Source organism: Gambusia affinis, linkage group LG23 (assembly GCF_019740435.1).
Source record: "Gambusia affinis linkage group LG23, SWU_Gaff_1.0, whole genome shotgun sequence".
NCBI lineage: Eukaryota > Metazoa > Chordata > Actinopteri > Cyprinodontiformes > Poeciliidae > Gambusia > Gambusia affinis.
Genome location: NC_057890.1, coordinates 7,160,925 through 7,187,731, shown reverse-complemented (window position 1 = coordinate 7,187,731; position 26,807 = coordinate 7,160,925). Strand labels below are relative to the sequence as shown.

The 26,807-nt window shown below is 42.1% G+C and overlaps 3 protein-coding genes across 5 annotated transcripts; 1 reads left to right on the top strand and 2 right to left on the bottom strand.

Annotated features, from left to right (window-relative positions):
* Nucleotides 1-1,739: 1,739 nt before the first annotated feature.
* LOC122826321 (dynamin-1-like protein) lies at nt 1,740-12,094 on the bottom strand. 2 transcript variants are annotated; one of them, XM_044108035.1, is made up of 19 exons: nt 11,860-12,094; nt 11,378-11,507; nt 10,580-10,620; nt 10,419-10,490; nt 9,432-9,518; nt 9,165-9,327; nt 8,967-9,087; nt 8,247-8,378; nt 7,109-7,315; nt 5,886-6,006; nt 5,158-5,313; nt 4,970-5,059; nt 4,804-4,896; nt 4,654-4,707; nt 4,238-4,318; nt 3,015-3,146; nt 2,805-2,914; nt 2,347-2,506; nt 1,740-2,250 (listed from the first exon to the last, which is right to left on the bottom strand). In XM_044108035.1, exons 1-19 carry the CDS (start codon nt 11,959-11,961, stop codon nt 2,194-2,196), a joined length of 2,109 nt encoding a protein of 702 aa, XP_043963970.1. In that variant the 5' UTR covers nt 11,962-12,094; the 3' UTR covers nt 1,740-2,193. The 2 variants fall into 2 exon arrangements, with proteins under 2 accessions (XP_043963970.1, XP_043963971.1); XM_044108036.1 differs by lacking the exon at nt 4,238-4,318.
* A 39-nt stretch (nt 12,095-12,133) lies between these two features.
* Nucleotides 12,134-13,996, top strand: stmp1 (short transmembrane mitochondrial protein 1). The gene is made up of 3 exons (XM_044108037.1): nt 12,134-12,304; nt 12,949-13,002; nt 13,451-13,996. Exons 1-3 carry the CDS (start codon nt 12,290-12,292, stop codon nt 13,520-13,522), a joined length of 141 nt encoding a protein of 46 aa, XP_043963972.1. The 5' UTR covers nt 12,134-12,289; the 3' UTR covers nt 13,523-13,996.
* A 785-nt stretch (nt 13,997-14,781) lies between these two features.
* dhx57 (DEAH (Asp-Glu-Ala-Asp/His) box polypeptide 57) lies at nt 14,782-26,003 on the bottom strand. 2 transcript variants are annotated; one of them, XM_044108034.1, is made up of 25 exons: nt 25,767-25,997; nt 23,450-23,483; nt 23,177-23,350; nt 22,824-23,114; nt 22,534-22,749; nt 21,084-21,919; nt 20,806-21,014; nt 20,128-20,249; nt 19,862-20,057; nt 19,548-19,672; nt 19,322-19,455; nt 19,190-19,244; nt 18,569-18,774; nt 18,382-18,498; nt 18,195-18,291; nt 17,605-17,778; nt 17,318-17,518; nt 16,954-17,230; nt 16,733-16,828; nt 16,455-16,538; nt 16,229-16,366; nt 16,068-16,142; nt 15,848-15,982; nt 15,570-15,770; nt 14,782-15,437 (listed from the first exon to the last, which is right to left on the bottom strand). In XM_044108034.1, the coding sequence occupies exons 3-25, from the start codon at nt 23,344-23,346 to the stop codon at nt 15,294-15,296; spliced, it is 4,299 nt and encodes a 1,432-aa protein (XP_043963969.1). In that variant the 5' UTR covers nt 23,347-23,350; nt 23,450-23,483; nt 25,767-25,997; the 3' UTR covers nt 14,782-15,293. The 2 variants fall into 2 exon arrangements, 1 of the variants encoding a protein (XP_043963969.1); XR_006369765.1 differs by lacking the exons at nt 14,782-15,437; nt 15,570-15,770; nt 15,848-15,982; nt 16,068-16,142; nt 16,229-16,366 and having other exon boundaries at nt 16,733-16,854; nt 16,925-17,230; nt 25,767-26,003.
* Nucleotides 26,004-26,807: the final 804 nt, after the last annotated feature.

Below are 26,807 nucleotides of genomic sequence, written 5' to 3'. Positions count from 1 at the left end.
TCGACGTTGTTCAGAGGTAATACATTAACTTGAAATTAACAAAGACAGATCATCTGGGAAATGATGGACAGGGAGAAACTGACTAAAACTACCTTAATGACGGACAAATTCTGGGATTTATTATGAGTCTCTGCTTATTTCCAAGCCCAAATGAGTAACTTCACGTTCAAAAACGAGCCCTAGAAGTCGTATATAATGAAAAGAAAGCCCAAAGCCGCTTATAATAATCGGACTTGGCGACAGAAACTCAAAATAGTTCCAGTTTTTCCACCAACAGAATGTGCATCTCCCTCCATTGTCTACATTTCTGTGCCTCTACGCGTCAGTCACTCGACAAGACACGTAGAGGAAATACGATTAAATTACAAAAGAAGAAGGTAACGCAAAGTGATTTCGATAAGTAACTGACTACTGGATTTGAAATAGCAACGCGTTAGATTACTCGTTACTGAAAAAAAGTGGTCCGACGTCAGTAGCGTGTAACAAATTAACGCGTTACTGACATCACTGCATACAATTGAATGGAGAACTCTGCCCAGGGACAACTTCTTATCTCCGCCTCCAGACCAGTTCTAACGTGCTCCTTTGCAATTGCATATTTGTTACATTGAGGTGTGGATTAAGTTACAAATCATTTCCATAGAAGGTGTGGCAAACAGAAAACAGCTGTCAGTCACAAGTATCTTCTTAAACAATGGTGTCGTCCTGCATTTCCAGCTCCCGACCCCCTCTGGTTTGCAAACTTCAGTTCTTGTGTCCCTCTAGGTTATAAAACTTTGATGTACTTTCCTGTTAGGTGTCAACTCTTATCTCCAGGCCATCTGCTCCCCAACTTGGCACGCTTTCTGCTGCTAACATCACTTAAAAGCACACACTCTAAGAGCAGACGTAATTTCTTACAGTCCTAAGTATTTATATTTGTAATTAACATAAAAACCTATCATATAGTCTTGCATCAAAAATTAGGTTAAATGACATTGTACAGGAAGATATAAAATGTCACAGTATGACTTAATCTCACACGTCATGGTAACTTTGACGTTAGGACTTTTGTTGGAAACATTCTGAACAATTTGACATGCAGACTTTTGAGTTGAAATCGTTTTGTCAGACGGCGTTTCATTCCTCAGCTGTAGCGGCATTTCATTTGAGATCATGTTGCCTTTTCCCTCTGATTTTTCTTGATGATGGAGCTTAGTGAAGAATTATTTAGACATCCGTCAATATAAGAAATAACACTCGACTCCTAAAAAAGCTAATTGTACTAGTGCATCAGTGCAATATTGATGGTCTGCCAGCAGCATCCTTTACTAATAGTCTGGTGTTTGCTTTTTTCTGTCTTGATTTTCATGTAGCATGTAATACACAGCTCCTAAATGTGGGGAAAAAAAGAGCCAAATCATTGAAATAGCCCTGTAATTTTCTTGTTTCACTTTTTTTGTCATGCTGGAAAAAAAACACTGTACTAAATTAATTTACATTTAAAATCCTAATAGGAGTTTCCCCTTTTTTTAGGGGAAAAAAAGGTGTTCAAGTCAACATGGCCCTAGAATATATAAATACAATTGATAAGAATTTGATCATGTGTTAAAAAGAGGCAGTAGATAAATTAACCAGCTGTTGGCTTTGCTCATTTTCAACTGGCTTGCACGAGTCGCATAAAAAAAACAAAACAAAACAAGTTGACATAAATCAAGCACAATTTCTGGGTTTTAGAAGTATTTCTGTGTTTTGTTGTGTTTAATGGCAATAAAATACTTATTTATTCATCGTTTTAGAAGCCTTACAGAAATTTCACAGCAAATGTAAACTTAGAAGACACAATAAATAAACCTGATGGTAACTGTGACCTGCTTTACAATACAGTTTGACAATAGTGCAAAAAAAAAATCAATAAAATAAAATAAACAGTTCATTGTTCTTATTTGACAAGTGCTACTTCTTACAGGAAAGAGGCTGGAAATGATTATTTTCTAACTTTCAGTGGGAACACCATCACACAAATGTCCAGTAGCATTCTGGGTAACCTTCCTTACAATGTCCCACAAATTCAGTGCAAGCTTTCTGAGTTTCTTGTTGTTTTTTTAAGTATTTCTTAGATGTTTGTATGCTAACATGATACATATTGTACAATTTGATCGAGTTCAGACAAGAAGAATTGAACATCTATCCTCTGGTCGTACCGTGACTTTTTCACCAAAGATGTGTTTCCCTGATCTCAGCGATCACCTGACTGGCCCTCTGTAATGCCTGTTGGGTAAAAAAAAATAAAAATGTACTAATTAATAATAAAAGTCAAAACAGGAAGAACTAGATTCCTACACCGGAGGGGGCGGGGCATGTTACCTGCAGCATGTCAGCCGCCTCCTTGCGCCGCTGGGCCATGTCTTCAGACTCGGTCAGCAGGTCGTTGAGGAGTCCTGACTTGTACAGCTGTCCGACGAGCTCGCTCTGCAGGCTGTCCTTCACGTGGTTCACCAGGAAGTGCATCACCGCTTTTGGCACACTGCGGAAAAGGGGTGGGGGGGCAAAGTAAACGGATGGAGATCCTCAACCAACATGACGTCGTTGGTGTCACCCTAAAATAATCCTTTAACAGTAGAAAGGTTTTTTTTTGTTTTGTTTTTTTAATGCTTCACGTTTGAGTATAAAAAATTAAGCATTTCCTGTTTGACATGTCGAAAGGCTCCATTTTGTTCACCACTTCTCAAAATCAGAAGGCGAGGAGAACATGCCAGTAAAATAAACTTCTGGAAGCCTTTTTATCAGGGTATGAAGGTTCAGCAGGAGTCCCCGGGGCCCACCTGTCCTGGATGTTCTTTCGGACGATGAGGAAATACGACTTGATGAGGCGCTCGATGACCTCGCAGTCCCTCTGCTCCCGTGACGACAGCTTCCTGGCAACCGGGACCGGCTGCGGAAGCAAACCAAAAGGTCCAAACAATGAAAGGAGTTCGTTTAGAAAAAGTTGAAAGAAATCCAACGGTGCGCTTTGCAGGGCGAGGTTTGGTTACCACGTCAAGCAAGTTAACAACTCCTTTCAGAGGACTTCCTGGTCCGGAGCCGGCCGTCTCCTCTCCCTTCTTCAGCATCCCTCTCCAGCTCCCGGTGCCGTCCTGCTCACCTTGAGGCCCTGCAGCCGCTGCCTAACACACACACACACACACACACACACAAATCAAGGGTTAAAAGCAAAATAGTTAGAACAGCAACAAGAATTCACAAAAATTGTTTCTGGTGGAACAAGCAGATACACAAACAAGTTGGCCTGAATCTAATTCATTTGTCTGATTGGTTTGTGGTTGCTGCAGCGGCAGGTTCATGATGCGGGACGCTTTGCTGCAGGTTTGAATTTATGCTCCAGGAAGATTAAAACACTCTGGAGAATCAACCCAAGCAACCAAAGATTAAACGGTGTGAAGCAAAGCAGCACTGCACAACGATAAAACGATAAAATTACAGAGATCAAAAAGTCTTTTGAAGTGAAACAGAACTGGGCAAACCAGAACTGGAAGTCAAAACCACTAAAGTGGTGGAGCAGGGTAATGGCAAAGTCATGCTGTGGGGGAACCTGGTTGCTTTAAATGGGGATAAAATTTACTGCTGAGAGATTAAAAAGGTCCTAGAGTATAAAAAAAGGAATCCAATCAGCTTTCTGACATTTGTAAGCAAAGCTAAAATAACAGCTGGGCAATACAAGGAGTCGCATAAACCCGACTCAAAATGGGTTTAAAAAAAAAAAAAAGCAAACGAAATCCAACGTTTGTCCTTCAACTGTAGATGTCTGGCGTTTGAAGTTAAAAAGTTGAATCAGTACCACAGGTTCATGATCCGAGAGACACAGTCAACAAGGTTGAATCGGCCGATACTAAACCTCAGATATCAAAATCAGACCAGCGCATCCCTATTAGAAAAAAACAAAACTGTTCAAATTCACCAATAAAACCCCAAAACGGGATCTGAACCTCACAAGATCCTCCTAAGATCAAAGGAGCATTAAAAAGTGTGGAGTTGGAAAAACAGGGAAGAGAGGGAGATTATTATTTTTGGAGGGACTCCTGGTTGAAGAAAAACACGCACACAGCTGTTAGAGCAAGTTCCATCAGGCTGAGGGACAGCAACACATCAGCAGACAAAGATCACAGTGCATGCCAGCAGCTCATGCATCCGTCCGTGCAGCACCATCGGACCCACAGCCGGCCGGGCGCCGAGCCAGCAGGCTGCAGTGTGTGCCCACCTTGGCACCGTCCACGTCTGCTCCGAACGCAGAGGGCTCGCCAGAAACTGCAGCTGGGCCTGCCGGGCCTTTACCAACAGACTAGCAGGAATTTGAGGGCAGAAATGTGGAAGAAGAGAGGAGGGGAGGGGGAGAGAGAGAGAGAGAGAAAAAAAAAAGCTCTGAAAACACAGAAGAAGAAGAAGAAGAAGAAGAAGAAGAAAAAAGACGAGGCTGGCAGTAGAAAGTTGAGAAGACTCTCAGAGAATGAGCCTGGAGATTTAGGATTGGATTCCTGGGCGGAAACTATCCGGAGCCGTTTGCGTTTTGCCGGTCGTCTCGCTGTGGCGCTGTGAGCAGACGCTGCAGATTCCAACCCTAATATTAAGAGCAAATGAGCCTTTCAGAGACTTCAGAAACCCGACTCAAACGTTTACCTTATCCCTCGGTACTGCAGCGGGCAGCTCTCTCATCCGGTTTCTCCTCTGCTCCTAGAAAATAAAATAATAAAAAGAAATGTAAAAAAAATAAATAAATAATAATAATAATAATTCCGGTCAGATTAAATTAGCGGAGCGGGTACGGACCTCTATGTTGTTATTCATGACTCCGCAGGCGTCTGCAAAGTCTGGGTGCTTGGTGTTGATGTAGGCCAGCTCGATTGCAACCAGGTTGTGAACCTGCAACGAGAAGAATGACTCGTCCTAAACTCTGCAGCCAATCAGACGCGGGCGTGCGGGTGGAGGTTTGTACCATCTCGTTGGTGATGGGGAGTCTCTTCCTCAGGAGGGAGGTGACCACTTCAACGATGGCTTCATGAAGCTTTGGGAATCTCTGCAGCTCCTGACAGATAAAACGGTGTGACCATGAACTTGTGCGTGTGTGTGTGTGTGTGTGTGTGTATCTGGAGAAGACGAGGACACAGAATGAGTGTTTTCTACCTGGGTGCTGTAGTTGCTGCAGTGCTGGATGATCCGCTGCATCTCCTCGTGAACCAGCTCCACGCAGCGCAGACTGGGCTCCTCCAAACGCTTCACCTGCTTCTTCACCAGCAGCTCGAAGGAAATCTCAGGCACGAACAGGGACGGCCGCGGGCCCTGGCGGCGGGGACGGCGGGGGACGGCTTTATTATCAGGGCTACGACTAATAAGTCAACTATTCTGAAGATTAATCAAATAAATAACTTTAAAAATGTGGCGCATTCTGTAGAGTTCGCATTGAACCACTTCAATCTTTTTTATGTAGTATAAAAATGGAAATAAACAACTAATTAATTTTATTGTCTAAAATGAATTAGACAATAAAGGGCTGTGAAGTGAAGGGCTGATCTGTTGATTTTTAAAAAATTTTTATTCCATTAAGCAATTAATAATTGGAAAGGAAAATATGCCAGAAACAAAAAACTTTTAACAAGTGGCAGCAGAAACTGCCACTTGAGTTTTGGGTAGAATATATTTATAGACAACGGAGTTTGTTTTTTTAAATTACAGACAGTTTTTGCTTAATTACAGCTCTGCAAATTGAATATTTCAGAGTCTGTATACTCCAGTTAATGATTAATCGATTACTAATTGAGGTGATTATTCCAATAATCGATGGCGATTCATTCTTTCAGCCCCGTTTGTTATCATTTGTCATTTCCTGTTTGAACGGAAGGAAGTGAACGCACCGTTGCGTTCCTGATGGCCGTCAGGATGTCGATGGTGCTGAGTCCGCCGAGGGGATCCACGGACTCCAGCGTCCGGCCGAACGTCTCGTGGAATATGTAGCAGATCCGGGCCCCGCCGCACCTGAAACGCAGCGGCAGGAGATGGAGACGGTCGTCATGTCAATGCTGCGGCATCCGACTTGCAACTTCCAGCATGTTAAAAGGTTAAAAAAAAATCTGCCTACAACTCAACTTTGTGAGCTAGATGTCATCTATTACTCTGCAGTCCGTTTTGGTTCTGGCGCCTTGTAAACTGGCCGTCATTCCGTTCACACAAATTTAATAAATTGGTACAAATTCATCTATAAAACTATAGATATCACTATTGAGCATTCCCAACAATACTTGCACTTTTTGCTGTAATAAGTTCATCACTCTGATGGTCCCAGTTGTACATCATTAGACCAACCCTCATTTCATTTTGCTGCTACCAACGATGGAAACAACTTGCAAAAACCAAAAAACAAACAAACCCCCCCCACTAAAGCTCAATATTGACATTTATCAACTTAATAGAAATTGTAGTACTTTATGCAGGCCTGTCACTATAATCAATAAATCAGTTAAAACAAACTCAATAATTTCCATTGACATGATTTATTGTGTCTCTTTTTTTTATACCAAAAACTGGATGATAACAGTCTTCAGTTTGATGTTTTGGTCTCAACAATTTTGCTTAGAAAGACTTCAAAATTCATTTTATTTGTTGTCTTATTCATTTATTTCGGAAATTTTAAATCTCTTCCAGTTGTACTGTTAAATATTCATTAGAATTTAAAGCTTACTGATCTTTGAGAATGTGTTCTTTATTTTGTCATTACTATTATATTACTTTAAAAAATGGCCTGAAGACAACAATATTCTTGTTTATCATAGTAACTTCTGGAACAAAAATTATCGACCAGAAAAATTTGCAATCAAATGTACCTGTTTTTAAAAACTGCTCACGTGTGTGTATCCGGGTTTTTTTCTTCCTCCATTTCATGGCATTCTTCAGTTTTCAGCTGTGTGATATTTTAATGTTTCCTGAACAAGTCATTGTTCAAAATAAGAATTTGTTCTCAGTCGTCTTATCTTGTCTTAAAGGTTAAATAAATAAATTAAATCAGAAACCGAAGCAGGGGATCCGCTCCTCTTTCCTCATGGGCTCAACAGCACCACCGTGTGGCGGAGACGCTACTTACAGCTCCGCCGTCTCGATGTACTTGGCCGTGCCCTCGATGGTGTTGCAGTACTCCGTGGCGAACTTGGTGATAAGCTGCAGCAAGGTGGCGCTCTGGTCTTCCACGGGCTCGCCGTAGCTGCTGAGCAGGGACTGGTACTGGGCCGCCAGGACGTTGATCCGTGTCTTCAGCTCAGGGAGGCAGTCTCGGATGTGATGCATCAGTAGCCTGACATTAGCAGAGGAAAAGGGCAGAGCGCTTGGCTTTAAATGACAGACATTAGCGATTCTCAGACGGCTCCGGGAAGGAGCCATGCGGCATTACATCATGTTCTGTGATAACAGGGACGGTAAATATGGGAGCTTAAGCACAAATACAAAATGTGAGAGCTGAATGTCAGAGAGTTGTTTTACAAGTTCTTTTGTTTATAAAAAAAAAGAAAAAAAGAAAAAAAGGAGAGCCACAAAATATGAACAAAACAACAAACATCATTTAGCAGAACTCCTGCCTGGGTGTGATTTGTTGTTGGGGGGATGTAAGAGGCTGCTGCACGCTTGAAGAAATCGAAAAAATTGAGTTGAAATTATGAGAATTTATTTTTACTGAGATGACTCAGAGCTGCCTGCAGCAGCATCAGCTGCTCCAGAGCTAGAAACCGTAGGAGGTGCAGATAATAAGTCAATGTTTTGTAGATCAAAAAGAAATAAAAAAACTCCATTGTTGTTTTGTAATTGATGTTTAGCTTGGAAATAATACTTAATTTATGCATGGATTTTTTTTATTATCATGGTCTATGCAAAACTCAGAGACACATAGGAGCAGTTACAAAGTCAGACTTCCATCACTTTAGAATATTTCCTGGATTAAAGAACTAATGAGCATTAAATAAATAAATAAAAAGTTTTAAAATAGCAAAATATCTGCCGTTTAAGCTCTTTTTTCAATGTTTCTGCATTGATGAAATGTGTGTTTATCTATTTGATCATTATATTTGAAGAGTAGCAGTAAAGGCACCGTGGACAAAAGGTTAAAGGGCGTGGAGCACGGCAGTGGGAGCAGCTTGATGTGGGAATACAAATTCTGATATTTTAAAATCTGACTTTCATCATTTCATTCACTGCATTATTGCTGAACCATTTCCCCCCAGAGGTGAGCTCACCTATTCAGGGTCCGGGCCAGGTATTTGGTTCCGTTTCTGTTGGCCAGCGACGGGTATTTCTTCTGCAGGAAGGCGTACTCGTCGCGGATGGCGTCGGCCACAAACTTCTTATTGTTGATGTCCAGCTGACTCCTGAGGGTTCAGACCAGAAACATTTACAGAAAGAAATCTTCATTGTACCACAACAACGGGCTGGGAACTATGATAATAACGATGCATCTGGAAGGACAGATAATCTTCCCCTTTTACAACAATCTTCCAGACAACATCTGGAAGATTGTTGTAAAAGGGGAAGATTATCTGTAACACACATTCTATACAAGAAAGGTCTATGCTTAGACTTGGCTTCTGCTTTTAGGGTTTTAATGATAAAACCATAAACAGTTACTATTATTTAGCTGTTATTCAACTTTTAACATATAATTAACATTAAAGCCATATTTAGTTGCTGCAATCATAAAAGGTTGCCGTTGTTTTGATGCTTCTGATATGCATCATCTTGAAGCTGAAGTTAAACCAACTAATTAATATGATAATCAAACACAATTTTTCAATTAGCCACTTAAACATTTTTTAAACATCAGCTGTGTTCGACTCAAGTTAGTAAAATTATACAAACGAATATTATTTTTTATCAAATCGGGATTTTACGAGAAAAAACACAAACGTATAGATTTATTTTTAATTTTTTCATGTTTGATAATAAAATGCTGCTCACACCTGTTCACAACTCCAATGATCCCCAGCTTAACAGGAATGACTCTGCCCATCAGGACGTCCATGGCGTCCGTACCGGCGTCCATCAGGTCCAACTTCGTCACCACGGCCAGCGTCCTCCTGCCTGAAGATTCACATCCGTTCAAAACGAAAGCTCGGCGAGGATCACCGCCATTTAAAGATCGCGATTTGCTTTCGTACCGTCTGGATCCACCTCCCGGGCCACCTTAAGGGCTTCCGAGGTGGCCATGTCCGTGTTGGCCGCCGTGACCGCCAGGATGATGCAGTTGGGGTTGGAGATGTGCTTAAGGATCAGATCTCTTATCTGGATCTCGATGTCTTTGGGCTGATCACCCACAGGCACCTGGAGAGGGGAGCGGGTCCAGAAGGCACAAGGGTTGGTGTCAGCTTCCTGCACAGGGCGATCGAAAGGCTCGTCCTGCGGGAGCCGGAAACGGGACGGGTTACCTTGGTGATTCCTGGCAGATCCACCAGTGTGAGGTTGACGACGTGAGGGGAGAAGATCTTCAGGTGAATGGGATCGTCGCTGATTCCCTGCAGAGGAACAGAAATTAGCTCAGCGTGTCGTCACAGAATCAGAAGCAGCGAGATAAGTTTAGATTCTCCTGCAGGCTGCGGTCAAGATGAGGAGAACATTGCTGTTCGCCAGGCAGCGGGAACCACTCTCTAGAGGATCTTTGTTTTTCTCTCCAGCAGTATATTTGTGAGACTACACTTGAATAATGGATTTCCAACAGACAGCCAGCTCCTGCCAACCCCCAGACACTCGTATCATTAAGATGCCTGAGATTAATCAGCTCTAAAATAACTAAATAAACATTAGAATCAACTTTAGACTAAAAACTCCAAACAGCGACTCAAGAATGATACATAAGCAAGCAGTGGTTAATTCGGATGGGGACTTTTACTTCTTTTAATCAGTTAATTTAATCATTACTGACAATTAATATTTTTACAGAGCAAAATGTTACACAGAATACACAGTATTCAACTTTTAACTCTCTTAGAAGTTACTCTCTCACTCAAGAAATACAGATGGACACGAATGAACGAGGCTTCGTGGTAGAATAGCACAAGTTTGTTTTAAGGTTTTATTGGCTCTTGTGGCCTTTATTTGATAGTTGATTAACAGGAAAGTGGGTAATGAGAGAAGGGGGAAGACATGCGGCAAAGGTCGCCAGGCCGGGAATCGAACCTGCGATGGCAGCGTCGAGGACTAAGGCCTCCTAATGTGGGTTGGGCTTAACCCCTGCGCCACAAGAGCACATCCCAGAATAGTACAAGATTGCAAAGCCAAAGATTTATTAAACCCAAACAAAAGGCTAAAACAACATTTTGCTTTTCATTTTGTTTTCTAATCGCAGTAACATTTTGCCCATCAGGAAACACACTAACACACAAACACACCACCTCGGTCGTAGCTCTCCATCTCACCTTATTATTCCCCGACACTCGCTCCGTTTCGTTTTCAATTTCCTGTCGGATTTCATCAAAATCTGAGTAGATCTGCAAAATGAAAAAGAAAAAAGGAGGAAAGCTTCACAACAAGTCATGACCAAGACAACCACACTGTTCAGGATTATGTGGAGCAGTACCTTATTTTTAGTGTGTAGAAACTTCCCCCACTCCTCCACGTCTGTGAGATACAATGAGAAATTGAGTCACAGACATTTTTTTAAAAACCTAAACAAAAAAAAAAACTAAACAGTAAAAATTTATTAAAGCTAGAAAGAAACTGCTGTGTACAAGAGGCGAATCAAACACAACTAATGCAAGGATCAACATCTGACCAGAGGTAATGTTGTGATTTATTTAAGCAGCTAAGAATATGGGAGAGGAGGAGGAATCATGGCAGAGCTACAAGACGTTAAACTCAGCTATTAAAAATACAGACACCTGGAACGCTGTCACTCTGAGGCGCTCTGCTTTGCGTCTGCATGTGGTTCGGAAAAGAGTGACAGAGAGAGAAAACTGATTGCTTTACTCCAATGATGTGGGGAACCATCTAAAGGTAAACATTAATAAAAAAAAACGTTCACCCTATCTAATTAGATAGGGTGAAGAATTCTACAAGATCAGGATTCCACATTTATTATATATCCTTACTGCATTTGTTAGGGGGTTAGTTTATTATTGAAAAATGGACAATATGTGATTTTTTAACACTACATTCAATTTTCAGCCTTATTTGCGTTGGTACAGCATTTGGATTTAATGGAAAAAGTAGCACTAAGGTGCATCCTGACACACTTTACTGCTAAAGTGTATCAGTAAATCTCTATAAAATTCAAAATGGTGTGTTTATTTGTGTTCATTACTGCATTGGATATTTTTTCTATTGACTGAACACCACATATGTCAAGGAAAGAGGTGAATTTCTTGCAGGCACCCACCTCCGTCCTCATTTTTCCGATCTACGTGGACCAGCTGAAGGATGAGGGGCCGCCTGGTTACAATGCCAGTCCCACGGGGCAGCAGGTCCCTACCCACCAGGCTCTCCAGCACGGAGCTCTTTCCACTGCTCTGGAGACATGAAGACATTATAAACACAGCCTGATATGGAAACATATTCAGCCAGCCGGGGTGCTTGCACTCAGGAAGCGACCTGCTTTTAGATAACTGGGGCTAATTTAAGAATGTGGGCTGATTTACCAGTGTGCAGATTTTATCATGTGCATCAGCTCCAATAAAAAGCGTTTCGTCATAACTATTTCGTCAAATCTCACTTATTTCAAGAATACAATAAAGTGCAATTAAATCAAGCACCGTAATATTAGTGCTTCCGCTTCATTCATGCATGTTTGAAGCAAGGTTATAGGGCTACGACTAGCATGACAGCTGCTATCACCAAATGCTCACAGGCACAGCTTTTTACCTGAGTCCCCACCACTGCAATCTGCGGCAGCTGGATGATATCGGTCCCCACGGTGTTGAACACATCCTGCAGCTTGTTTATCACGGGGATAAGAGCCTCCATGTTCGCTGGTTAATGGGTTTTAAAGAGACTCTATATAGAGATGGAGCCAAAGTCATTCAATGTCCCCCCGGAACCACCATTGCGACAACGGAGACCGCGTGGAGCTGGGAGTTGCAGTTTCTTCAACCGGGAGCAGCTGAAAGGAAAAGACTACAAGTCAGCTGCTCAGGACGAAAACGCCGAAGCTCGTTGTCACGCGCATGCGTATTGGTGGAGGGCTAGCTTCGTTAGCTAGCTGGTTTGGATCATTTAACTTTGAAGCACTTACCTTTTAACTACAAAGTTTATGTAACAGGAGCAGAACTTTAATAAGTTTATTTACGTCATCATGTTGCAGTTTTTGGTGAGTTATACTTCCAAGTCGACGCCTGACATCCATAGTTTTGCCAAGTCCGTAGTAGCATAAATGGTAACCGTTAGCGCTACATGCTGATAAAATATCTGTTTAAAGTTAAAAGGCAATCATGAGAAAATACCTAAGAGATTCTGTCTTTCTAGGACTGAATGAGTTTGTTACAATTTTTGACACATCAAAATACGTATGATACTACCAATATTTATGCCATAAATAGATTTAGATAAACAATTTAATCTGAAAGAGCAGTAAATTAACTTTAAGATGGCAACAAGTTAGGCATGTATTGTAAAAGATTGAGTGCGAAAGACATTAAAAATGTGAAAAATTGATACCCCATTAATACAACTTAATTTACGTTTGAAGACAAATTATCATTTGTGAATAAGGTCTAGTTTAGTGGATATATTGTCAGTTTCTTGGTCTAAAGAAAAGAAAGCTATAATTACAAGACAGTTTGCTTTACGAAGTTGGTGTAACAAAGTCTTTCTGTGTAAAAACAGTTTTCTGTCATAGCTTTTATTTTTCTACTCTACACAGTAAAGTGAGCAGAGACCCTCCAAAAGCAGCGACTATGTGTTTTGAATTACCCAACATGGACATGAGTATCAGCTCTGCTTCTCTGTTTGCAGGCTGGCTTCACTTTGGGGAATGTGGTGGGAATGTACCTTGCTCAAAATTATGAAGTAAGTTCTGTTTATTTGTTTCATTAAAAAATGACTTATTTCTAGACTTTATTCCCTATCTCACGTGTCAAACTCAAGGCCCGAGGGCCAAATCTGGCCCGCTATAGCTTTTTATGTGGCCCTCTATTTAATTATAAGAATTCATTAATATTTTTTTACATTTTAACAGGTTTTATAAATACATTCTGGCACAAGCAGCCCTTTAAGAGCATTTATGGTCTTGATTTGGCCCAAAACAAAAATGAGTTTGACACCCCTGCCCTATCCCATTAACTACATGACAAAATTGGAAACGTGACTCCTGAAAAGTTCAACCATGTTTGCATAAATATGAAACCCTGTTCATACTTTAAAAAAAAATAAAAAATACAAATGCTGTTTCTCTTATTTGCCAATTGCTATTTCTATTTAAATGTTCCAATATTAACCTAGATTCTGACCTGGTTAGGTACCCAACATAGCCAAGAAAATTGAAGCTTTTAAGAAGGACGTGGAGGCCAAGAAGAAGCCCCCAGAGTGAGCAAAGCTGGACTGTGCTTCAAGGAAGAGAAGACATCTTCTGCAGAGATTATTTATCCACAGGGTTATGTTGGCTCAGGGGGACAGGGTGTGCATTCGCTACAGAATTATTTGACATGAGTAAAAGCATAAGCAGTTCCAGGAGCAGTATTCGTTTCCCTTCTTTGTAATAAATCTTTGTTCCCATTGGAGTTTTCCTCCTTGGGTAAATTGCCTAGAAACTTGATTTAACGAATAATGCAGCTAACTGGTGGGATCACTTTAAAGTCTGATTTGCCGGCACTGGTCGCCTGTTTTTTTTTTTTTTTTGTATAATGCAGTGTGATGATAATGTTTAAAGTGCATTGAGATGTACAACATAATTAAACTACCTTCTGAATTTTTAGTAACAACTGCCAAACGTTTTGCTACACCTTCACAAACATTGTTCTCAATCCTCAAGCCTACAATAAAGTTACAGAAAATGACATTAAAACATTCTCATTCCTTCGAGCATCAACTCTTAAGACTAAAAAATGTTCTTTCAACAGATGGCGCTATAACCCTTTAATGTTTGGCAGATCTTATCTGTTTTTTCTTCTGTTTTGTTTCCTTCTTTTGGGAATTTGGCCACCCAAACCCTCTGTACTCCAGACAGTCTGGTGCATTGTGGGATATGTAGCTGCAGAACTGAAGATGTCCACCTCCATCTTGTTGCATTTGGAAGAAGATTTTATTTTTTTAAGAGTTTTTGGACTCCTGGTCTTCTTGGCAGACTTGGAGATGTGGGATCTCGGCTTCTTGGACTTGTTAAGGCTTACAGAAAAAAAAAAAAAGAGAGTAACTTTTCTTAATATGTGATTGATATGTAGGCTTTATAAAATAACAACTTTGAATACTTTACATTACACATAAGATTCAGATGAATAAGAAAATAAGTTAAAAGTATAAAGGCAAAAAAAGAGCAAAAATAATTCTTACCAGTGGTTGTCTTAGCACGGTTCAGAGTAGCAACCAAATGCGGCCTGGTGAGACGGTGATACTCCGTTTGTTTATAGGCTGTTGTCCTGGAGACCGCGGACACTGGACTGAATGAAGCGACTGGCCTTTCTCACAGACCTCTACATTTCTTCACTGAATCCAAGAGGGCAAACCTCCCAACCCAACTTGGCGCGCCACTCTAACCTCATTACAGCGTCTTAATAATGGAAAATGCATCAACTGAAGTGAAAATTTGTAGAAAAATGAGCATTTTAAGACAAAGAATGTACTGAAACCAGGTATTATTTTCAGTTTTATTTGCAGGGCACTGTGAAGTGGGGTTTGTCATTTGAAAGATGACGGCTTTCTTTGGCAGCGAAGATCACGTCGCGTCTCTTTAGCCCTTCCGTTCACATTGTTACAGTGTAGTTTTGACATCGTTTCGACAGAAAAATACATTCAGCATATTGGAAAATATCTGAACACCATGCAACAACTCTTGGATCTCAATCAATCATGCATTTCAAATAAATACACATTTGCATGCAGTCACTTCAAAAAAAAATCCAATATGGATCCGAGAAAAAGCTCAAGTTGTGACACACACAACCCCATCGCCACCTACAGTCACCACTTAAAGTTTATCTGACATCAAGTGCACGTGTGCTTTAGTGCATGTGCAGCAATAGTTTGGAATTGACACAAAACGAGATATCAAAAATAAGACTTGGGACCTCTGGAGATTCAATAGCAGAGCTCCACGTGTTTTAGCCCTTCAGGGTAAACGGATGATGAGGAGCTCAGCCGGGGCCTTACTGGGTGGTTATGAGGTGGACGATCATGCGGATGATGCGGGAACCTCGGGGGCAGCTGCACAGGTCCATGCTCGGGTTCCTGATTTTGTCTTCCAGCAGCTGGTCCAGCTCCCAGCGCAGCTCCTTCACCAGCTCAGCCACCTGGAAAACACACACACACACACACACACACACACGCACACACAGGCTGGTCGGTTGGTAGTCTCAACCCAACAAAAGAAGAATTTGGGATCAAGTTATTCATTTTATTTAATCCGTAATAGATTGTCTGACCTGATGCGACGCTGCTGCGAACCGGATCCAGCCGTCATCCAGAGAGATGACAAACTCCCCTTTGTGGAGCTCCACGTTGACCTGACCGCCTCCCAGCAGCACCAGCGGGTAGACGGACACCATGCTGCAGTCTCTGATGAAGACGCGGCTCGTCTTCACCTTCTCGTGGTAAACCAGGTAGGGGCTGCTGTAATGGCGCACCTGAGAGTCGAAAGAATCCCGTTTTTTTACTTTTGGGTCTGAGCTGACCTCGGTGGTTCCGTGTGGCTCAAGCTTACCGTGTAGTTGACGGACGAGGGGTGGATGTGGACGCAGCCGTCGCTCTTGGTCATGAAGCGCAGCTCGTTGGCTTTCGGTTGCATCTTCATGGCTCCCTTGCTGGTCATCTTGTAATTCCCCTGAGGAGCCCGAACCTGGATCGACCAAAAATGTCGAACTTCAACTCATAAAAGAACCTTTTTAAATTATCGGGAGCAGGAAACATCGAAGGACAATCACCTGGACCACATTTGGATAGAGAGCTGCGCACAGCATTGCAGACATCAGGCGGATGTTTTCTGAGTTAAGGTTGGCCTGGAAAGCAAAATGTGACTGATTTTAAGAGGCATTCTTCACGTGTAAAGCAAAAATGATTGATTCAGTGTGTGTGTGAGACTCACCTCAGGCCCAGTCGCCTCCAAAACACCATCCGCTCCCTGTGAGGAAAAGCGTTCAATAACCCTGGCCCTCAATCCCTCCTTAATGAAGCCGATGTCTGACAGCAGCTCTGCAAACTGCCTCTTCATGCTGGCGATCTCCTGGACAGGGAGCACAGTTTAAGATGTTTAAAGAATTATTTCACAACATGATCCCAAACTTTAATCTGAGGAGTTTGGGATTTCTGACCTGCAAACTGCGCCAGGACAGGAAGTTCTCCCTACAGTAGCGGAAGCCGGCCTGGTTACCGCTCTTTGCAGCGCAGCGCCAACCCTGCCAAGGAGGGAGAGGATCCGTTACACAATTTGCACTGTTCCAAAACTCACATTCACAGATATTTCGATCCTATTTTCTTGCTGTATCATAAGACGGTGGATTGCTTTTTTACAGCAGGTTTATCACACAGATGGTGGGAAAGGGAATTAGACTGTGGAATGGCTTTCATACCAAAAACATAATAGGAGTACCTTGTATGCCTGTAATAAAGCCAGATGGTCACTGTTAGCCACTGCGAAGCCAAGTTTCTTCTCACTGGCTTCCTCTCTCTTATCCCATGGCGACACCTGGAAACGGCCCAAATGCACAAAGGCTTCAGGAATCAGGATGTTGGATTGTTTTTCTTCGTTCATATTAGAGATCTCCATGTAGTTGTGATTCACTTTGCAAAGAAAATCCGAGGCCTGCTTACAAACGGCGATTTGAAGGCCAGACTGGCTGCAATGGTGAGCGCCGGGTCAAGGCAGCGGAAGATGGCGCCGAACAGCATGAGCTTCCCGATGCGCACGTCGACGGGCAGGCAGGCCAGGTGGTAGCCCAGCGGGGTCAGCTTCTCATCCGGGGACAGAGCTCCCAGGTCCTGGAGGCGCTGCCTGGCGGCGTCCAGGCTCCCCTCGGCCGGCGGCTCGATGAGCCGAGAGAAGACGGACTCCAGCTGCTGCTCGGCGAACAAGTCCAGGATCTTGATTCTGTCACGGAAAGAGCAGGAAACACGAGTTTGAATTTAAGAACTGCGCTTTAACAAAAGAGCAAAGCCGGGAAGCAGACAGACGGACCGCAGGCAGAGCTGCTCCAGGGGAACTCTCTGGATCTCGGGCAGCTGCTGCTCGGCCAGCTGATGGCGGAAGCAGTGGCTGGTGAAGAGGTGGAAGCAAACCCCTGAGGCCACTCGGCCCGCTCGACCTTTCCTCTGCAGCGCGTTGGCCCGGGACACCCACGAGTCCTCCAGGCTCTCCATGCTCTTGGAAGCATCGTACCTGGGAACAGGCGGCGCAACACGGACCTGTCTCAAAACCGCTTGTTAAAAAAAAGGATTCATCCGTTTAATCTCATCTAATCCCACCTCTTTTCCTTCATCTTTCCAGAGTCGACGACATAAACCACGTCGTCGATGGTTACCGAGGTCTCCGCGATGTTGGTGGAGATGATGATCTTGGTGACGCCCTCGGCGGGGCGGCTGAAGACTGCCTGCTGCTCCTCGTTGGACAGCGTGGAGTGGAGGGGGTAGACCACGCATCTGGTGTGTGTGTGTGTGTGTGTGTGTGTGTGTGTGTGTGTGTGTGTGAGACAAACACAGAAATTGAACATCGTGGATTTTTTTGAATTCACAGGATGTGCAAAAAGCCTTAGAATAAGTGAATCTTTTATTGCTGGAGTGATCATCTTAAACCGAGTATTACTCTAAATCCTTAACTTAAAAAAGAGAATGAGTTGGAAGTAAATTTTTCAGTTTATTTGAAAGGATTCTTGCCATTTTTCTTGAAGTCAATTTCGCCCACTGTTTCAAACGTCCAAAAATCATTATTTTGTTGCACAAACAGCAGGATTTAACGTCTGTAAATGTTATGTTTCTGTAAAGCTCACTTAAAAAAAAATAAAAATAGTCGCACTTTAAAAAAAAACAAAACAAAAATTGTAATTAAGGTCCCAAACCTGGTGGTACGTCTGTTGTTGAATATTCTGTTGGACTGCAGCTGCTCATAGAGCATTTTAATCTCAGCGAGGCCTGGCATAAACACCAACACAGCACCTGCAATCAAACCAATAAAAGTAGTTTAAAATATTAAGAATATCACAAAAGCAGCACAAAGTATCTTGACTGGCTCTGAGGAACTCTAACCTGGTGGGTAGTTGTGTTGTCCGTCCACTATCCACTCCAGCAGGCTCTCCACCAAGTCCATGTTGATCTTGTCCAGGTCCATGGCAGCAATAGTTTTAAGGACAGATTTCTTTGTGTCTATAAGAGGAAAGTGGGTCATTAAAACACCAAAAGAACCTTGAAGCTGAATAATTTCTTCTAAACTCACCTTTGTATCTAACGGTGAGCTCCTGCAGGCTGAGCTGCTGGTCTGGGGTCGAGTCTTTGACAAAATCTTTCTTGCAGAAAGACATGAAGTTCCACATGTCGTCGCCCAAGTCGTCCACCGTGTCCCTCGTAGCTCTCTGGCCGCTTGCGGAAGACGAGTTCTGCTTTCCTGAGCGCATGTAAGGGCTGCCGTCTTCTATGACGTAGCTGGAAACATAAATGAAACAAAGGGGTGGGGGGCCAGGGTAGATTGGACAGACAGACAGAAATGAAAAAAAAAAAAACAAAGACAGAAAACAAGAAAAAAAGGTGCAAGACAGACAGAAAGTAAAAAGAAACAATGAATGAAAGAGAGAAAGAAAAACAAACAGGAAAAAAAGAAAAAGTAAAAGTCAGACAATGAAAAGAAAAACAGACAAAGAAACAAAGGATCAAAGACAGAAACCAATAAAGGAAGACAAATGGAATGAAGTGTAAAATGTGAAAATTCAAACATTTCATTTCATCCAGACCTGGGAAATTTCAAATCAAATGCCAGGCTTTTCCGGACTATGGTACATCGGAACCCTGCTGCAATAAAACAATTATGAGTTTAGCTAGAAGAAAAGTTAGGATTATTTACCCAGTTTTAGCAATGGCATCTTCAAGGAAAAACTGATCAACAGGGAATGTACGACCTGGAGAAGAGGAACATTTCGATTAGATATATTAAAGCTCCCCATTCAAGTTATTTACTGTGGACCAGAGTCCGTACCGGGTATATGGATAGTAGGGCAGTCGTAGAAATACTCCGAGAAGAGGTTGGCATTGAGAGTGGCACTCATTAGAATAATCTTCAGGTCTTGCCTCTTTGTAATAAGGTCCTTAAGCACCAACAGCAGGAAGTCGCTGTGTGGAAAAAAGGAAACAAACAGAAGACGTAAAGAAAACATGAAGACTCCGCACAGGTTTTAACATTCATCTGAGTTCAGTAAGCTGACCTCTCCTCTGTCCGCTCATGCACCTCATCCACAATAACGTGCGAGACTCCTCCGAGGTCTGCGTCGCCCTCCAGTCTTCTGAGCAGAACGCCTGTGGTGCAGTACAGCAGCCGGGTGGCCGACGTCTGGAAAAATGGAGGAAAGAAAGAGATTCATCTTCTCTGCAAGGTGCTGTAATTACAGCAAATGTAAGGTATCCACATCTGGGTTTCCCCTACTTGCAATCAGAGTTTGAAATGAGTTTAAATGTCACGAAATGTTCAAATCCTGCACACGCACTTACTAATGGAATATAAACCAGCATGTGTGCATACCCTGACGCTCTCCAGGCGGATCTGGTAGCCCACCGAGTTCCCCAGACACTCGGCCCGCTCCTGTGCGACTCTCTGAGCCACAGAGATGGCAGAAATCCGCCGAGGCTGGGTGCAGACGATGTTGGCCACCTGTCCGGCGGGACCGGCCAAAGAGGCGTCCAGGATGAACTGAGGAATCTGAGTGGTCTTACCACAGCTGGAGAGAAGGAGACGTTTTAAAAATGCACAGAGAACAGAAACACGGCAGATGAAGAGCGCCGCCTTACCCGGTCATCCCGCTGACCACCAGAACCTGACAGCTGTCCAACTCATCCAGGATGTTCTCTTTCTCCTGCCAAGCCGGGAGGTTCCTCCTCTGCTCCAGCATAGACTTAAAGCGCCGGGAAGACTGGACCGGGAATGAAAGAGAAACAGAAGTCTGAAAGTTAGAATTCTGAGAATTAAAAAAATCAGAATTCAGAGACTGGATTCAGGGACTAGAGTCCAAATTCTGAGATTAAAGTCCGAAATCTGAATTTAAAGTCAGAACTTGGAGAGAAAAAAATGTCAACATTTAGAGAAAAGGATGTTAGAGAAATTAGAAGGAAAAAAACATTAGAATTTGAAAAAAAAAAAAAAAAAACGTCAGAATTTGAAGAAAAATGGCAGAAAATTCAGAAAAAATCCATTAGAATTTGAAAGAGGAAAAAAAACTGTCAGAATTTGTAGAAAAAAAGGTCAGAATATTGACAACAAAGTCAGAATTTAGTTTTTATTAGTGACCCTGATCATCTTCCATACCAAAGTACATAAATAGACACTTTTCTACAGTTATGGCAAAAGTGGTTTTGGCACAAAATAAAATCACCTCTTTCTTTCCAAATGATATCTTAGATAAAACGACTCAGGTCATTATTGAACGAGGGGGACGATGTAAAGTTCCTGATGTTTTCAGTCAGATCTACCTGTTTTCTCTGGAAGTCTCGACACAGCTTGGCGTTTTCTTGCAGGAGGTTCTCAGTTTTCTGACTGTGCTTGCTCTCCATCTTCTTTCTCAGGTTGACGTAGCTCTCAGCCTCCACTGGGACGGCTTCCACCTCCACTTCCACCTCTACCTCTACCTCCAGCTCCACGTCCGGCTCCTCAGGCTCCTCAGCCTCTCCAGTCGCTTTTACTGAAAGGAAGAACAGGCATCAAAAGTGAAACAACAAATGTCAGATGTCTGCGGACCTGGAGGACTCACTTTCTGCGGGTTTCTGGGTTGCTGGTGGAGCGGCCCTCCTGCTGTTCGTGCTGCTGGTTCTGCTCTTTGCGATGCCGAGAGGATTCGGTTGTGGTGCCACCACAGGAGGCGGCGTGCTGTACTTGTGATGCCCGACGGCCAGAAGCTCCTTCACACTGAGCTCGTCCTCGCAGAGGGTGATCAGGGTGTAAACGACGGGCTCGCCGCTCTTCGCCGCAGCTAGTGCTTCTCCAAACAGCTTCTCGGTGACACTGAGTCTCCCCGCGGCCGCCACCGACTCGTCGTTGGTGCTGAAGGCGACTATCGGCGCCTGGTGAGGGTAACGGTTCCCCTTCGGGAAGCGGACCTCCAGCTCGTACTCAGGAGGAGAGTAGCTGGTGAAGCCGGGCTGGCTCGGCCCTTTTGGGTCCGAGGAACCGGCCCCAGACTTTTCTCTAGCCGGAAGCTCGTGTCTGAACCGGCATTTGTCGCCGAAGCGGCAGCCGCGGTCTTTGAGGTAGAATTTACAAACGCTGCGGCTGCTTTTGCCCGCGGCATCGCCTCCGTTTTGGGCCGGTTTGTCAGAGACGAAGGGGACGTCCAGAGACACCGTCCACACGGCGTTGGCGATACGCTCGTTGAAGCGGTCGCCATAAATGGCAGCCAACGCCAGGGCTTCCTCCTGACGCTGGCTCAGACATTCGTCCATCGGCACCCCCTGGAGGCCATCGGGGGAAACAGCTTTCTGTCCATAGCGTTCGCTGAAGACCTGGAGGAGGAGATGCTCTAAAGTCGACCCGAATTCTCCTCCGCCGGACTCCAGAGCCTGTTTGCTTCTCTCCCTGTCGAACCCGTATCTTCAAAAGGGAACACAAAAATGTTACGAGAAAATAAATTAGAAACAATAAAATAAATAAAACTGGTTTAGAGCACCAAGTGTTACATGAGCTTTAGATAAAAATCTAGTAAAGGAAATGAGTTGTAACTTAAAAAAAAACCCCAGCATAATATTTTGATTATGTTTAAAATAAACAACGTAGAACTTTTGATTAATAAGAATAGATCTGTTTTCATTTTGGGAATTTGATATACATGGAATATTATCTAAAAAAAAAAAGTGTCCAACCTGAAGAACAAAAACAGATCTACATCATGTTATTGGGACCTTTCATATAATTCTGTTGTGGAAATTCAACTAATTATCCAATGAAAAACTGAAGACCTGCTTAAACCTGAATCTGTTATTATATTTATAATTAAAGATGTTAGTAGAAGGAAGGAAAAGGGGATGAATGAAAGGACAAAAGAAAGGTCGAAAGAATGAAAGAGACAAAGAAACACACATATGATGATATCAGAAATAAAGTTTGGAAAAATCAAATAATTAGTAAAAATACTTTGGTTAAAGTCAGGAGCAGCTCAGGTTTCAACCTTGCTTCACCTCCCAACATAAACTTTATGATGTGATCACCTGCAGAGCTTCCCAACAGCAAATAAGGAGATAATGGGCTCAGGTGTGGGGCGCTCCTTCTCTTCCTCCTCCTCCTCTTCCTCCTCTGGGTAACAAGTAGGGTTCTCTTCTCGCTCCACAGGCTCATCGTTAGTGACCCAAAACTGACCTTCCTCACGGGGATCCAACTCATCATATTCCTCCCCCTCTTCTTCTGAATAATCAGAGCCAGACTCCCTGTTGCAAACAGAGTCGTATGTTTGTGCCCAATAACTACCAAAATAACAATAACAACAGAAGCGTAGACTCACTCATAAGGCTCATCAAAATCCTGCGTCTGCAGCTCCCGCAGCAACTCCTTCAGCTGTTCCTGGTTCTCATTGGTCATGAAGATCCTCTGCAAGGGCATGCTGCTCGCCTCGGGCCTGCTGCCGTCGCCTGCTTTCAGAGGGACCCTGGTGCTCACTAGAGACCTGGGGAGGGGCTTCCTGTCGCCCTTCGAATCCCTTTGGCGGTCATTAAATCCCCGTCCTCGTCCCGCATCTTTCCCCCTTCCACGCCCCACACTGCCACCACCACCTCCGCCTCGTCCTCTTCCAGGTCTGAAGGGACAGAAGTTCAGGGAAGGCAAAGGCGATAAAGTGATAAGTGATGCAGTGAGTACCTGCTGGAGCGAGAGGGTCCAAAATCGAGGCTGAAATCATCATCGTCGTCATCCCAGTGACCGGCTCCTCCTCCCTTCCGGCTTCCACCTCCGCCACCTCCGCCTCCTCTGGGCTTGTTAAACCTCCCTCCTCCTCTGTTTGGCTTCCCTCCTCTTCTCCTGGCGTTCATCTTTCTGCTCCGACACACACAATCAGTGCAAAAAAAAACAAAAAAAACAACAACATGCAGGATTTCTCCAAATAAACTCCCTTAAACTTCAAAGTAGGCAAACCTTCAGTCAGTCTTCCTTCATGGCTGTGAACCATCTGTGAACGGAGACAGAAAAAGAGCAGGTTGGATGCGTGCGTTATCAGCTTTTAAAGCAAGAAAAAGAGAAAGGAAAGGAAAGGCGGCCTGGAATCCTGGAAACAGCAGCGGAGACGGCTGATAGACGCAGAGCGAGGCGGTTACTGTACGGGCACCACGGAACTGAGAGTGGCTTATAGCTGAGGGGAGATTTTCAATTCAAGTGCAGAGCAATGAGATGGTGGCTGACACACAACGCTGTTGGCTGCAATTATGCAATCAAACCGCGGAGTAACAACCCCAGCAGGACCGCGCAGACCAGAGGCGACGCGGCTGCTCAGGCGTATCATTAGCAAAAAGAGCTATGAGGACACAATCATGGGGAAGGTTAGAAATACTTCAGAGAGTTAAGAAAAGTTGGGGGTTGTTGCTTGTCATTTTAACGCATAAAGTTTGTACTTTTTTTTAAATTTAGGTTTTTGTTTTTGTTTTTTTTACACACAGACCAACAAGATTGATTTTATTGTACATGCCAAGTTTTAATTCCACAGTCAGGTTGCGTTGTACACATTATCTACACTTTTCTTTTAATCAATTTGATTATCAAACTTTATCTAAAACATTCCTGTCAGATTTTAATTGTTTTACAGCTCTACGTTGGCTTTTATAATAATTAGAATAGTACATTTAATTTTTTGTGTAGTGCTTTTCTAAACACTTAGACACTTTACAGGAAACAGGTAAAATTACGAACAGAACACCAAGTACATCAAACAAAAACATAACAATAGGACACTTAAATAAATAGCACATGAATAAGCATAAAACAAGACAATAATCATACATAAAAAGCTGTTCTGAAACGGTGTGTTTTGAGTTGTGATTTAAATTTTTATAGAAGATTAAATTGAGTACAGAAATGCTGCGAAGTGAAAATCAAACTAACATCATCAAGATTGCATTTGCTACGGTCACACTTCAGCATTATTAGGAAAAGGTATTAAATTCAGGGCTACTGAGGTATTAAAAGTAGCAAATTTATCTTTCCTATTCTTATTATTGCACAAACCATACGTAATTAGTTATTTTGTTATTATTCCTGCAACTTTAGGGTTGCCATTTTAGAGAAATTAACCATTTCTTAATCTGTCTTTCCTCATAAACACACAGTTACTCCAATATGAAACTACAGCTAAATTTAATCAATATAATCTCTTTGACTTAGCTCTTTTGTCTTCACACTGTTTTGTGTTTTTTTTAATAAATGTTTTTCTTTTTTTGTGGTCCTAATCAAAACTTTTACTGTTGTTAAGATTGTGTTTTTTAATTAGATTTTTAAAATTTATTTATTTTTAAAGTAGACAGTCTAATCTTTTACAGTTTCTATTATTAGGTTCTTTTTTTCTTGGACATGTAACTGAATAAGACTAAAAATTTATATGATCTGTGAATTGTCTTTCTATACTAAATGTAGTACATTTCAGAAGTTAATGTGATTTAAAAATGTGTTAAAGCAATCATAAACACCGAGTATTCTTAAGGACACATCTAGTCCAGTTTACTACCACTAACCTCAGGCCACTGATGTTCATGTTGGTGGTCAATTTATTTGACCTCATTATTAATTTAAAACTCCAAGCATTCAATACATTCAGCTTTTTCATGACTAACCCCAATTAAATCATATTTACTTGAATTTGTCTGAGGGTTTAAGGAAATGTTCTACAATGTACTCAAAATTAATTTAATGTAAGGGAACTTGATTACATGACTTCAATAAATATTATTTGCCATCTGCCTGGAGTTATTTAAGTGCGCTCAGAAGACATAATGTTTCGTGTATCGTACAAGTTAACATGTCAAAAACAAAGACGATCATAAGCATCAACTGAAAAACTATGTAGAAAAAAAGTTTAAATGAAAATAGTACACAACTTAAAGAAGATATGATAATTGAGTCTTTTATACTACTATGAAGATAATAGTTCATCAAAAATATGTAGCTACTATGAGAAATAAACTGTACATAAACTGTAGTCTCGGTACATGTGTGCGAAAAGGTTTGTTTACGAATGTGAAATTAGCGTACCCGGAGCCCTACCATGTAGTTAGCTAACAAGCTAACAGCTAGGACGCTCTTAACTTACACTGTAGCATGCTAGGCTATGCGTTAAAGATTTCCTCACAACCCAGACTCTCATGTTTCACAGTTTAGGATTAACCTAAACGTCCGAAACGTAACAAAACCGATAAAGCCGACGATACATACCTTTCAGAATATAACTTTTAAAACGTGAACATACCTGAAACAGCAGCTCCAACACCCTCCGCCCCCCAGCACAGTCCATTCTCTTTCATTGGCCGAAGTTCGGAGTTCGTACTTTCTTTTCCGGTTCTTGTGTTGCATAACTGTAGTTTTTAAACCACTTTTAAGTTACACATAACGTTTGGGATTACACAAGCATAGCAGTAATATCAATTTTGATTAAACAATACCTTAAAAAATATATATAAATTTTTCAACTACGTGAGAGGAAGTAGTGGGCGGGATTTAAAATCAAGCCCCGCCCCCTATCTGCTGTGATTGGTCCTTGATTCTCCAGTCTTCCGCTGCTCCTAGGCCAAAGGGTAAAAAAAGCAAGCAAACATAAGAAAAATACTAATAAAAAGTTTCTTTCATTCAAACTTTTCTAAATTTCCTTTTTTGAATGTAACATGGATACAGATATATCATCATCAGCTAGTAATATTTGCAATGATTTCCATACCAATCACTGCAAATAAAAAGTTGCATGTACAGTACTACAGAGGTAAAGCTTTTAGTTGCATTTCCCCCTACGGAGAAAAATATGGTCTGGCTGCCTTTTCTGTTAATTTTATCACTGAATGTATAAAAAGTCACACAACAGCCAAACTACAAATAATATAAATTGAAAACATTTCTCATTCTTGTATCCACAATGTAATAAATGCAATAATACCATCAGCTATGTGTCATCATTGGGTTGAAAGTCCCCAAGTAATGGTAAATTACTTAAATTGTTTTAATCATATTTCAAGTTTTGAATGAGAAAAACTTGAACTGAATCTTAATTCTATTCATGTCTGGCCATTCCAAACAAAAAATTAATATAAAAATTAATTTTTAATAAAGCCATTAAAATTCCCAATCATGTCCAAGGCATCCAGATTCATTTAACTATTTTGATACATTTGGGTAAAATTATTAAAACCTTGTTTGTAAGGCTTTTAAATGTAGTTGTAGTTCTTTTCCGCTCTCCAGAGGATGGCGGTGTTCGCCTCAGTCCGTATTTTTAATAGGCCACGCCCCTTCGATGTAAAAC

Coding starts and splice junctions, on each gene's coding strand:
- stmp1 (XM_044108037.1), top strand. Junction 13,003..13,450: donor ACCTTGCTCAAAATTATGAA/GTAAGTTCTGTT, acceptor TGACCTGGTTAG/GTACCCAACATAGCCAAGAA.
- LOC122826321 (XM_044108035.1), bottom strand. CDS start 11,961: ATGGAGGCTCTTATCCCCGTGATAAACAAGCTGCAGGATGTGTTCAAC. Junction 9,088..9,164: donor CCGGGAGGTGGATCCAGACG/GTACGAAAGCAA, acceptor GTGAATCTTCAG/GCAGGAGGACGCTGGCCGTG. Junction 2,507..2,804: donor CGAAAGAACATCCAGGACAG/GTGGGCCCCGGG, acceptor CCTTTTCCGCAG/TGTGCCAAAAGCGGTGATGC.
- dhx57 (XM_044108034.1), bottom strand. CDS start 23,346: ATGAACGCCAGGAGAAGAGGAGGGAAGCCAAACAGAGGAGGAGGGAGG. Junction 21,920..22,533: donor GCTGTTGGGAAGCTCTGCAG/GTGATCACATCA, acceptor TCCCTTTTGAAG/ATACGGGTTCGACAGGGAGA. Junction 17,519..17,604: donor GGAAAGATGAAGGAAAAGAG/GTGGGATTAGAT, acceptor GCCTGTTCCCAG/GTACGATGCTTCCAAGAGCA.